At 31.1% G+C, this 14,711-nt stretch overlaps 1 protein-coding gene across 2 annotated transcripts in view; it reads left to right on the top strand.

Annotated features, from left to right (window-relative positions):
• LOC100165687 (transcription factor SOX-2-like) overlaps positions 1-14,711 on the top strand; it is a 34,870-nt gene that overhangs the window by 12,465 nt on the left and 7,694 nt on the right. For both annotated transcript variants that reach the window (XM_008182342.3, XM_016802409.2), the window contains exon 2: positions 7,320-8,445. In XM_008182342.3, coding sequence (XP_008180564.2) covers positions 7,562-8,445 — 884 coding nt within the window. In that variant the 5' untranslated portion in view covers positions 7,320-7,561. The remainder of the gene's footprint in view (positions 1-7,319; positions 8,446-14,711) is intronic.

The raw sequence follows: 14,711 nt of genomic DNA, 5'->3' as shown, positions 1-14,711 counted from the left end.
TGATTTTTTTTTTAGTGAAATTAAAAAGGTATTGTTTAAAATCTTCGTTTTTTTTTCGTAGCCATTCGTACATGTGTGGCATGTTGTATACCTTATTAATTTATATTTTTAAATATTTGGAGGGTTTTTGATTATATTATTCCCAAAACTAACATCGTCAATTCACCTGAATGTAATAAATATTAACCATCGATCGGTACATTACAACACCTATTCATAGTTGTAATTATAACACTCTTATCCATGTGATTATTTAAGTGACACAATAGATTGGCGACTGTTTTGAATAACAATATTTAACTGTCAGAAATCAGATTAAAAATACAACTACAATGCATGCAATGAAAATATACAGATGCGAGTAGGCAGACACTTTATTTAAGAGTCTTGGAGGGCCCGTGAATGTGATTATTAGGAGGGTCTACTAAGTATTTCGTCACCCTCTCGACACCCTATACGCGTCATTTTACTCCCTTTTTTTATTCATTCTATTTTCATTTTTCCGTACATAATATCAACCGATCAACAACACGTGTAACTCGTTTCAGATTTCCTTCCAATGTCTGCTTTGTGGTGTTATAATACGTTTAAAAAAACGTATATTATATATTGTATATTCACTGTAAAGTCAATTGGGTGACGAGTAGAGTCTTAAACACTAATTAATAAGCTATCTTCGCGTCAAGATGCATATAGTGCAGCTTCGGGTTGCATACGGCCATACTACATATAGTTAGATGCTTTAACGTAGTCTTACATAATTGTAAGACATAATTTAAATAATAGGACATAATTCCATAACTTTTAAATAATTATTTTCTAATCAAGTCGTACCTATTGGCTTAAACTAGATTGAAAATTCAGTTGGTTAATTTAAGTTAGCACATTCTAGAAATTTGAACAGACATTTGATGCATATGTGAGTGTTAAACGAATCTAACCAGAAATCAATGTTTTGCAATCAATCAATTTGATACCTACCGCTTTTAAGTAGTTCAATATAGGAAATTCTATAAGTAATTATTTTAGTGTTTACCGGTATTCATCATTAAAACGTGTGTGTTCCGGTAAGTAATAGAGATCCCGGGCTGAACCCTCACGAAGATAGTAATGCAGTAAGAAATCTGACAAGTATTTAATTTAATTATGAAGTTGTGATGAGATCACTCATTATAGGTATCATTTTAGATTCTGAGTGGAACGATGAATGTATTGATTTTACAATGATGTGTGTTTTTTTTTTTTTTTTTTGTATCTGTCATCACCTTTTAGGACAGTAAAAGTGCTTGGATTTTCTTCAACTTGGAATTTAACACAATCCGTTACAGTGATCCACTTGTAACCTACTGTACCGCAGGGTGACACCCACCTGCCCACCTTTTTATTTTTATTTTATAATCTCTTAAATATTGTATCTATAAGTAAAACTTGTGAAAAACGGCTTCTAATAATAATAATTGTTATTAATATTTAAAATTCTTATCTATCTTTTTCCCAATGTAATATCAAATAATTTTTCAATTAATGAAGAAAAAACTGTAAGAAAAGTTATACTAGATATTACAGGCCGTTACACGGGGGGGGGGGGGATAAAATTGATAAAATTGATAAAATTTTAAAAATATTTTGATTTGTTTTGAGCTGTTTACGGACAATTTCAGTTTCCAATTTAATTAGTTTTTTTTTCTATGAATGTATTTAAAACTTTATTTGTTGAGTAAAAATACTTGAAAATGTAATACAAGGCTCCTACTATATTATTACAATGACATTTGAAAAATATTAAAAATCCTTAGTCACAGTTTTTTTTTATTAGCATTTAAAGTTTAAAAATTGACAAAATATGGAAAAATCACGAGAATTACCTAATTATTTTGAGTTTATAATTCGTAAAAATTTTTCTTTTTAGAACTAAGATTTTAAATGTAATACAAGATTCCTTATAGGATAATCTACCTTTATCAAAAAAATAAAAAATGTCTATAAGAAACTCAAATTAAATTTTTATGAACGTTTGAAATTCATATTTTTACAACATTTGGTATTTACTCGATTTCTTACGTAACGATTTTTCTTATTTTGTTGTATTAAAAAACGAATGACTGTAGAAACTTGAAAATTTCATTGAATGTTTATATTAGCATTTTCTATATACGATAAAATTTTGAAAATAATTTGACTCTTTTTGAGCTGTTTACGGACATTTTCAGTTTTCAATTTTTTTAGTTTTTTTTCTATAAATATCAATTAAGTTTTATCTGTTGGGCCAAAAAGTGTAAAAATTTAATACAAAGCTCCTGATATATTGTTACAATATCAGTTGAAAAATATTACAAATACATAGGCACAATTTTTTTTTTATAAGCATTTGAAGTTAAAATCTTGACAAAATTTACCAAATTTAAAATTGAATAATTATTTTGTAGTTAAAAATTTATAAAATGTTCAACTTTTATATCTAAGGTTTGAAAATTTAAAACAAGATTCCACGTAAATATTTAATTCTGTTACCAAAAATTCTAAGAAATACATAAGCACAGTTTATTTTTATAGTAATTTTAAGTTCAAATTTAGACGAAATTACATATTAAAAAACCTGGAATAACTATTTTAGATATTTTGTTGTGATTGTATAATATTATTTGTGGGTACTTGAAACTTCTAAAGTATACTATTATATATGTATGATAGTACCACGGTTTGTTGTTGATGTATAACGCGTTACCTAATGGATATTGTGATATGATTAATTTGGAATTTATTATTGATATTATAGATAAGTATAGATACTATAGATAAGTATACCTATAATAGGTATGTCTAATACCTAGACTGGCAAACCGTCTCCGCTCAGAATCGTTTTTCTTATACTGTGATATTATATCATTGAATTTAAATTTAATACTATCCATTATACAGTGACTCACTTGTAACCTACTGTACAGCAGAGCGACATCCACTTACCCACCTTTTTTTAATTTTGTTTTCAATTCCGTTTAATCCACTAATTGTTCTTAATTTTTAACATGTTTAAATCAAACTTAAGGGGATCATAATTTACAAATTGAAATTTTAAAAAGAAATCGAATAACGATCATAACAAATTTAAATATTTTCAGATGTATCATCGCATCACTAGCTATAGTACTATCATCGCACCGCATTGTTGTTTTAAAATTAGTATTAAGACATTTGGCTTAAGAGTCTTGAATAAGGATAAGGATATAATAATACTACATATTATTAAAATAATTAATAGAATAAGCTAAATGTTTTTAAGTTGTGTCCATTCGAATTATTTTGGGTTTGTGATCGCAAAGAAACTGAAGTGAACCAAACTTTTCTGATTAAGTTAACGTAAAAAATATATTTTAATAGACGTGTAGACTGCTGCTATTGTTGTTAATAAACGTGGTACATTACCCTTTATTGTATTCCTATTATCTGCATCATCCGGAGTATTGTATTTACAAAATATCATTGTGTCAGGCTGTCATCGCTACCTCGTTCACTTTTAAAAATTTGTTTTGTGCATCCTACACGTTTGTATTCAGAAATGTCTTGTTAGCGATCTATATATTTAAATATTCATACAAATTAAAGCTATTATATTAAGTACATACATAAAGAATGACGGGTGCGCGGAAAGTATTAGGTACTCTTTGAATTGTATACCATGTGATTGTATACAATGTAAGCAAATTAAATTATTTAAAAGTTTTTATAAAATATTTATAACTTACAAGTTCATACAACATTATAGTTTTTGAATTTATTAAGGTATTGATCTGATACAAAAAAGGTTATTATTATTTTTGGATTTTGAGTGGAGCGATAAACCGCAAACTGGCCGCCCTAAGTGTAGCGTATTATTAAACAATTAGATTATATTAATACTGTATTATATTATTATAATTGATGTCTTGCGTTCACGAATCACGATTATAACGGCATGATAAATAATCAAACGCAATCCATTTGTACTAACTCTGCAGATGAGATTTAAAAGCTTGATAAAAATAATGTAGCACGTGCCGAAGGGATACCTATAGGTGCAATTGACGTCCGCATCGCGGTTTGTTGTAACAGTGTATGTCGATTATTATATTAGTCTCTGATAATGAAATATATTATATTTACGAGATAATTTGATTATGTCGATGTCATAATATTGCTCTATACATACCTACTACAATGCCTAACGTTTAAATTTTATATAGCGTATTAACATTTTATTTTTAATCTAAAAAGATCAATTTGTAAACCTATATTATATAATATAAAGAGATAATGTGTAGCGTGTGCGTATATATAATTATGGGTATAATTTATTGAAATTGGAATATAAACGTGTATATAGAATGAAAGTTAACATAATGATTTTTTCACTAAAAAATCTGAAGTTCATTTACAAATTGAAAAAATAAGTACAAAAATATTGACAATTATATATTAGGTATTTAAGTAAATTGGATGTTGTTAATATATTATACATGAATACAAACTACCTGATGGATGTAATTATATATAGTAATGTATAGAACCTATATATTTACTTCAACTTGATCGACTTAATTTTTAATCTAATTGTTTATGTCTTAAACTTTAGGATATCAAACGCTCGAATTTGTTTTGGGTGATGGGAAGAGGAATCGGTATTAGTATTATTGAAAGAAAGATTTTAGATAAATGGATTGAGGCGATTAATGGTTTATATGGTGTTAGTGTGAACAATTTTAGAGTAAATAGAAACGTCAAACGATATTAATATATAATATTATAATAAGAACGTTAAAATATTATTATGCTTATATGTGCTTGTATATATATTGACTGATTTCTAAATTAATCACCTAATGTACCTTCTCGTATGTGTAACGTAATTTTAAAATGTACCTATCTGCTGACGACATTTTTATGGTGTCCAGTGGGAATTGGATAAATTTATTATACGTTTGGTATATATTATGTACAGTACTTATAGGTGAATGTTTTTTAAAATTTTTTATAGTTATTTCGAAGTGTATCTTATTCGCAGTATAATATAAGTACATTTTTGTTTTGAAAGTTGATAAACGCATTTTATTAGTATATACACTTAATTTGATGAACAATTATATAATAGGTAGTAGGTATAGAAAACAAGAATTAAATTAAGAACAAAAAATTAATACAAATAGGTATTATAAATATAAAAAGAGAAAAATAGAGAGCTGCTGCAGCATCACTGCAGTCTGAAATTAACCGCAAGCTTGTGTACTCACGGGATGTACTACTGTATAGAGCAGTAAACTTTTTGAAAACATGGAACTCCAAACAATAATATATATTTTTGATGCGGAACCCCTATGCAATTTAATTTTATAATAATATTATAAAAAAGTATGGTAGAACTTTTGAGTAAAAGAACCCCTATTCGAGTTATCCACAGAACCTCAGAGGAACACAGTTTAAGAAACTCTAGTATGGGTTTCATGCGTTTGTGCGAATTACCTTTTTACCCACAAAATAAAAGTAATATATTTGGGCGAGTTTCTTATGTAATATGTTTGAGCGAGTATGATACAAAATAAAATATAAAAAACCGGGTAAGTGGATGTCGCTCTACTGTACAATATAGGTTACAAATGGGTCACTAAAAATGGATTGTGTTAATTTGAATTCAATGATATACAATCATAATATATGAAAAACGATTCTAAGCGATTAGTGAAGATAATCTGCCAGCCTATAATATAACCAAGTATAGGTATATTTTATGATATTATTGAGATTAAAGACTAAAGTACCTAATTAATTGTAGTATTAGGCATTCGTATCTACTAAAGTAGGTTACATTAATTTTTGCCAAAAAAATTACATTTTAAAATGTCATTGTGTGTATTAATATAATAATATATTACCTACTCTAAAAGTTTCATAATATATCCACGAATAATATTTTTAAATTACAACGAAATAACTAAATAACTAAATAACTCGTTGTTCTTGGTTTATTAATATGTAATTGGGTATTCGTCCAAATTTGAATTTAAAATGTCTGTAAAAAAAACCCGTATATTTTTTAGATTTTATAGTTATACAGTTATAAAACATTCACGATAATCTATGATTTAAATTTTTGATCCTTAGCTATAAAATTTGACCTCTCGAATGCACCAACTAGATTCACTTTCTCATAGAATAAGATAGGTACTGTTGAAGAAAGTCGAAGAAGTTCTACTGCTCTAAATGGCGTATGTATTGACAGACACAAAAAAAAAACTAAAAAAAACTTATTTCCTCTCGGCTTTCCAATTTCATAAAGTTTTTATTTTACCTATTGTTTCATGCTGGGAAGTGGGAACATTTTAGTACTCAGAATGATATAATATACTCTAAATATGAAAATATCTGATGGTGTACCTAAAAGGAAATCATAATAAAAAATTTTTAATAGTTTTATAACTCCAAAACTTGTTATAGTGGCTAATCAGTGTCAATATATTATATTATAATCGATATATATACGGTCACAAAATCGAATCATTGACTGTTGTTCAACGACAGACCAAATTAACATAGTACAACACAGTAATAATATATTATAATATAGATATATAGGTATCTGGTATATACCCTATATTATTTAAGTACCTATATGAGTAAGTCGTAGGAAGCGGTTATATTGTAAATATCTTCTAAAAAACTCACATCTATAGATAGGTACTTATAATAATTAATTGCAACTAATAATTATAGGGCCCGGATTTAAAAAAAAAAACGAAATAAACGAGATTATGATGTAACACCAACTGACCAATTAGTTGTTCCTGGTTTGAGTCTTGGACTATATCCAACAGCTGTTAATTGTATTTTAGATACCGATGTTATAATATAAAAACGTTATCGATATACATTTTGGAATCATAAATGAACGATCTACAAATAGCTGGAACAAAATGTATTGAGCTATTTTTTGAATAATTATTGTTATATCAATTGAGTTTAATCTAAAAATTATTTCAATGTACTAATATGCACTAAAAATGAACAACATTTTCTATAAATTATAAAAAAAGTTCTAAAAACACCATAACTCTGCTAAAAATGCAAAATAAAAGTTTAAGTTTTCAATTCTATGAAATGGATTTTTTACTTGAAAAGCACTGCCTGGGATTTTCCAAAAAATAATGAATTTTGCATTCAAATCCTGCAGACCATCTTAATAATAATAATTAATAGTAAACTATATAGTAACTAGCCAACTAGGTACCTATTACTACTAATATTTTTTTGTGAAAAGTCGATGACACTCGAATTTGATTTATTTCTTGCAGGTTATACCTACCTACAACACTGATAAATTTAGGTCCGTCAATTCGCAGTTGCCTATTCTACGTACAAAATAAAACCTCGCGCACCACTGCAGCACGCACACACATACTTGTTGCGTGTCGGTTGCATCATCATCACCATCATCATATATAGTTTGCCGGAAAAACACGTCGGCGGCGGCGGCGATTGCCGGTGACTGCTACGACATCGGCGGCGACGACGACGGCGGTTGACGAACGGACCAATGGGAAAGTGGCTGGCGGTCGATAAGAGGCGGGAACGGTGGCGGTACGCCATTGGCGGGGCGCCGCGGACGACCGCCGGCGCCGCCGTTGGAACCGCCGCCGTGTGCCGCCGCGTGTGCTGCACACGCATTTCGGACACCGTGACGCGCGGCCCACTGCAGCTGCTGATCGGCCGTGCATGCATTTACTGTCTCCTCAGCGGCAACCCGTCCGCCCGATTCGCTGGCACTCTTCACGCACTGCATCGTCACCACAGAATCTCACTGCCACCCGCCGGACGTCTCAGCTGTTCACGGCCGGTGCAGGTCATGAGCAACGGCAAGACCACCACGCCGCCGGCCACTGCGGCCAACGCGGCCGCCGCAGCAGCAGCGGCTGCAGCAGCCGCGGCCGCGATGCTGTTGCACCAGCACCAGTCGCCGGCGCTGAACCACCATCACGCCGCCGCCGCCGCAGCCGCAGCCGCGGCCTATCACCAGCACCAACAGCAGCAGCACCAACACTTGCAGCAGCACCTGCAGCACCGAGCTCAACACGAACAACAAATGCACCATCATCACCAACAGCAGCAACAGCAGCACCAACAGCACCAACAGCAACAGCACCAGCAGCACCAGCAACAGCACGGCGGTACAGCCACAACTGTGGCGGCGGCCGTCCAGGAAGCCGCAGCAGTTGTCCAACAACAGCAGCAGCAACAGCAGCAGCATATCAAGCGGCCCATGAACGCGTTCATGGTGTGGTCCAGGGGACAGCGGCGCAAGATGGCCCAGGAAAACCCGAAGATGCACAACTCAGAGATCAGCAAGCGGCTGGGCGCCGAGTGGAAGCTCCTTACTGAACCCCAGAAACGGCCGTTCATCGACGAAGCTAAGCGGTTGAGGTGACTTATTTATTTTATATTTTTTATTATATATAGTTTTAGTGTTGATTGCGTTGTCTTCATCATAATCATCGTCTTCGTGTGCTATATAATATATTATTATTATTATTATCGTCGACTGTATATTATTTAATTGTTATTAGGTAATAATAAGACGATGATTATTATGACGATGATGACGGTATTTAGGACAGTGTAAAAAAATGTCCCATCAAAAGCGTAGTTTATATTTATCATAAGGAATAGGACCGTTTTATTGCGTACCACGAATCTTTCTCAAAAATCGCAAGTCCAACGATTCTTTTCCCCGCGCGAAATTAGAATTCCGTATAAGGATTTAATAACAGTATAGTAAACATTATCGATACTTTGTTTAATGAATAAGTACATAATAAAGCGATTGACGTATTTATTTGTAGTTCGTTTGTTTGTGCTATATTCAACGGCGCTTTTTAAAAAGTCGAAAATTATTATAAAATATAATATGTATAATGTATATAATAATATATATTATGCTCGTAACCTTGAATAAGCAATGTATACCTATAGTGCGAATTTACTCTGTGATGATTAAAGTTTATAAGGTCTGTTTATTCTATAAAACTTCGGATTCATAAATTGTATCAAATATATATTATACTTACATTTATTGAATTTTAACTATACCTATATAATATATTAAATGATTGTTAATTTTTTTTAAGAATAAATATGGTTGAAAAAAATTAATCATGGATAATAATAGTTGCATTCTTACGTTTTTTAGTATGTTTAATTTTTCACTTGATTTTTTCATTGTCAGATTATATTTACTTAACATCAATATTTCTTAATCTCTGTCCTTTATTAGCATTGGTAAATTCTGTAATGAATGTTTGTATTTTGAAATGTATGAAGTTTAATAGATATAATGTACCTAGATACTTGAATTATATTTTATAAATTATAATCATAGTCCGTATAATGCCAACATTGCTTCAAAACATACGATTTTTGTTTGTTTGCAGTTTTATACCATAATACATATTATTATATATTACACATGCACACTAACCTTCGATTATTCACTTTACGAAAAAATAAAGATAGCTTTTAATTTTAAAGCTTCTAACCCTATCAATGTAAGCACATTTGACATTTTATACTCTTACTTGTAAATTATATATTTAATTTCTTTGATATTTCTGCATTATCCCTGTTGCCATATATGTACGCGGGGTTAATCTCGGTCATGACATCGACTGGCAGATTTTGTTGCGATACTATAATATGTAATACTTCAAGCCGGGACGAAAACAATTTAAGACCTGGTCTTTAAAAAAATACAATATACAATTGCGATACTATTTTAATATTATATATATAACTGCTGAAAAGTTGTTGCGGTATTATTATATTACTTGAGACGTGTAGAGCGTAATATTATTATAATATTATATTATTGTAATGGAGGTACGGCACACGGTCGCCGACTACTTTATAGACGCGATCCGGCAATAAAGTTTCTTCAACTAATACAGAGTATATTATACTTAGGTAGCATAACCTATATATTATTATATGTGTGCAAACACGATATTACTACGAAAGCGCGTAAAAAGTTAATCCTTGTCGCGTTGTCGTGTCACGGTTGTTGAACAAAATATTATAATAATGTTACGATTGGTTCGTCATCGGACCATAATATAATAGCAGTGTACAGCATATTATTCTGTGTGTCTGTATGTGTGACATTATGACGCTGGTTCGTGTTTTATTCTCTTCGAATCACAAAATCATACGTACCTATATAAATAATAATATTTACGTATATCATAATGATTCAATCCAACAACTAGAGTTGGTGCACGGCAATTAAAACTGTTAGACGATTGGGAGTGAGTGGGAGAGAGGAGGTTTTGTGAGTGTGAGAATAGGTACACGTACAAATGCGTAGTATAATTAATAGGATGTATTTTGTATAATATTATAATATTATTATTATATACGACTTCGTGTTAATTATAAGAGCAGTTTTTCAGCGAATTCAACGTCACGTGCCATATTATCTTACATGCGCGTTCCGGATTTCGAACGAGAAATAATTCCAAAAGACCCTCGCTGACTTATTTTTTCCATACTTATATTCGCAGCTAAACTCATTAACTCTCCGTGTATTTGATTAATCAGACTAGAGTGTAATTAAATTGGTCGTCGTTTTCGATAAATCTGCAACCCTGATAAACTTTATTAAAACCTAACCCCGCGAGAGATATAATATCATTCGCGTCTGTATATTCGCAGAAACGTCGTCGGGTGAGTCATTTTTGTTTTGAAAGTGAACCAAACACCGTCACCATGTAATATATCGCTATCTGTTTGTTTTTTTTTACAATGACTATTTTCATTTGTCTGTGCAGGAATCCTGCAGCAGGATATCCGTCATCGTCTTGCGATATCACCGGGTGTGTAGAGAAATACGACATACATTTTGTATATTAAATAATATAGGTTTATTTTTGAATCTAGGCATTTAAATAAATTATATTAAGGTTTTTTAAGTTACAAAAATTACATATTATATTGTTAATTTTATATATGAATTTAATATATGATTTAAATTTTATAATCTTATATCAAGGGTAATTTTTTTGGAACCTAAAAATTAGAATAATTTAATAATATACTACAGGTGGAAAATAACATAAAACTAGATATTAGCTCCGGTTACACGATATCACGGAAGTTGAGCGGAAGTGTTAGCCTTAAAGGTTGTTCAAATGTTCACAATATATTACAACCGGTAACAGATTTACATTATTCTTTTCATTTTTAAAATCTAATCAATTAGTATTTATTATCCTATCTTACCAGTTTTAATATCTAGTAATTATTGCCCTATACTCTATAATATAGGCTATCGACTTCAACGCTCTGATTAAAAAAGACGTAGTCGGTTATCTATACTCTATTGTTGTTTTAAATGTCTATGGCAGTGATACACTATAGAAAAACTGTTACATTTTATAGTAGAGTATAATATATTGGAACCTATATAAGTATATAACTCATAAGACGACAAAACGTATACTATAAAATACTTACAGTCTCGCACATTCAGCTCCACTCTCCAGTGTTTTTTTTATTTCAGTGTGATAGATTTAGAGTACATTTTACAATGGAAATTATTTACTCAAATGAAAATGATTGTGAGTTCTAGTACGAAGAATACATAAACATTATAATATACATATTATGTAATTAAAGATACTGGAAAAGTTTGTGTTTTCCCTCCGTGGCTTTTTTCTTAGCTTATTTTTTCTATTATGATTTATTATTATTCACGCGTATATAGATAGTCAAACGGTGTATAAACATCACGTTAATATGTTTCTACGAATTAACCAAAAAGCCTACATCCACATCGATGTTATTATGTACACCATCTCATAGAATAGACATAGGTATTATAAACATTTGTGAAGAAATCAAGCATTTTTTTAGGGGGGGGGGGCACTTAATGAATTTAAAAACGTTTAACAAAATGTTAAAAACTTAAAACGTTGGCAAACTGTAGTGTTTGTCAACAAGGAATAATTGAACACAATATATAATATATTATATACTGTTATATAGGATATTCAAAATGATCCATTCGGTTTCAAACGGTTATACCTATATTTTAAGTTTTTTTATTTAGAATGATAATTGATACATTAAATTAAATAATAGTATTTTAAATTTAGCTTATACGTGGTACTTATAAATGTTCTATATGACTTCCGTTGTTTATAGAATAACATTTAAATTTTTATCGATTTTTATCAAATTCATCCCAAACTCGCTCCATTAAAATATCCGTGGAAATTGCGTCCACCGATTTCTTAGTTCCTCCTGTGGTTGATACCTTAAAGGAAATAGTGTACGTAAACATTACACAGTATTTTTAGTACCTATAACTCCAAAAGAATTAATCACTTGAAGTAAGATTGGGTGATTCCAAAGTCTGTATTGGTTTCAAGTGTTGGATTTTTTAAGGGGTTTTTAGGGGTATTGCGAGTTGTGGGGAGTTTAGACGCATTACACTGAAATCAACAGATGAATCATTTTGAATAACTCTGCAGTATTCTCTATAGTTGTCGAGCTATATTTGTACCTATAGGTACAAGAATCTAATAAAAAAAAAAAAAATTGCAGTATAATATAGCAATAATATAATGGTATAATATATGGAGTTGATTTGACGGGTCAGTAAAAATGTGATAAATTCGGTTAAAATTCATACTTATACGCCCAATTGTTTTAATTAAATTTACAACTGTTATTAGTTATTATACATTTTATAAATCAAGTCAATGACATTTTCTAATTGCGATAGACTAACTGTAGACGCATGCATGCGCATATTATATACAATACCACTGTGTCGTTAAGTCTATAATAATAATTATAATACAGCGGTAACACGACGAGAAGAGTAGGTATGTTTGCTATTGTACACCGGAGCTCAGGTACATGTTCGAATATATATAGTGTGTTAGTGTTATACGTCGGTGTGTCGTATTGGTATATATATATATATAGGTACCTACTATATACTATTATACTTAGGTATGATATATATGAATATGTGTATACGTGTACGGTGTATAGAATAATGTACATATTTCGTCCCAGATGACTATTATTATTGTTGTGCGCAGACATCAAAGTTTACGAAACGTCGTGTGTGTGTGTTTGTGATTGATTTTCGGTTACGGGCTATTTGAAATCATTAAGAATAATCGGCGGCAACAGTGTACGCAATACGTATAAAACACATATTATATGTATATATATATATATATATATATTTATACGAGCGTGTGTATGTGCTGAGGAATAGTAGGTAGAGGTAGACGGAGGCAGAGGAAGAAGAAGAAAAATTAAATAAATGAATAAAAGCGATTTATCACAATTACCGAACTATTGTACCGCGACCGCGATCGGTTCTATCGTTCGACCGAGTCTGTTGTCCATAGAAGGTATACCGTTGTTGTATATATATATTCACTAACATACACAATATATACACACGAGTTGTGAGTACACGTCATTATGTTATTATTTTTTATTGTGTGCACACGCGATTGTCGCGAGAACGGGGGTTTTTATTAAAATCATTATTATTGTTATTATTATTTTGTTTTGTTTTGTTTTCATCCATCAGGTGGTACTCTGCGCAGCGTAGGTACAATATGTATAGGTACAATCGCGGTACCATAATATTATAATTTTATCTATAACTGGTATAAGACGCATGTCCTATATTGACGTGTCGTCCAAAAGTTGAGATAGGTCCAAGTATATTATGGTTAGAGAATACCATGATTATAATGGCCAATACGATGAAATGTATAATATGACACCATGGACGACGTGGCTGTGAACCCGGCTTAAGTGCAACATGTGCGTTGTGCGGGTGAACGGTGTCCGTTCTTACCACTTAACTACATAGTAGGTACCTATTATTTCTTATGTATTATACTCTTTATGACAATAATGACAATACATGGTATTACTGACATATCACATATATATAAGTAACTAATAAGTTTTTATTTTCCAACTTAAAAATATGGCACCTGCTATTGCATAATAATGATTAAACTATTGTTGACAGTGGTGTGGTGAACATTTATAAGCCTTGATGCCCAGCATATATTTCAGTACCTCCCTCCTCTTTATCCCCTTAAGGGGATTCGATACCGTGATTTTCTGTTTTCGTCTAACACACACGTGACATAGTATTTTTAGACGTGTTTTTTGCCAAACATACCAATTGATCTAATGAAGCGATAAGAATTATGAAAACAGATTTGAATTTGTCATCAAGTCTACTTAAAATCGAATTTCCCACATTTTTAATTTTTTGATTTTAGTTTCTCCAAAAATTGAAATACAAAAATGTTCAAATACTCTTTTTTATATGACTTTTTCTGGAGTTTGGGAGATAATATCAAAATTGTGGGAAATTCGATTTCAAGTAGACTTGAAGACGAATTCAAATCTGTTTTTAGAATTCTTATCGCTTCATTAGATCAATTGATATGTTTGACAAAAAATACGTCTAAAATACTATGTCATGTGTGTGTTAGACGAGAAACAGAAAATCACGGTATCGAATCCTCTTAAGTCAAAAAGGTGACACAAATATAAAATTACCATTTATATATTATTTAACTTAACAAATAAACTAATTTTAAGATTCTGAGCAGCTAAGCCCAAAAGTATAAATCGAATCATTT

This window comes from Acyrthosiphon pisum, chromosome X, assembly GCF_005508785.2.
Source record: "Acyrthosiphon pisum isolate AL4f chromosome X, pea_aphid_22Mar2018_4r6ur, whole genome shotgun sequence".
Classification (NCBI taxonomy): domain Eukaryota; kingdom Metazoa; phylum Arthropoda; class Insecta; order Hemiptera; family Aphididae; genus Acyrthosiphon; species Acyrthosiphon pisum.
Note: the sequence above shows the minus strand (reverse complement) of the source record. Positions and strands in the feature narration are given on the sequence as shown.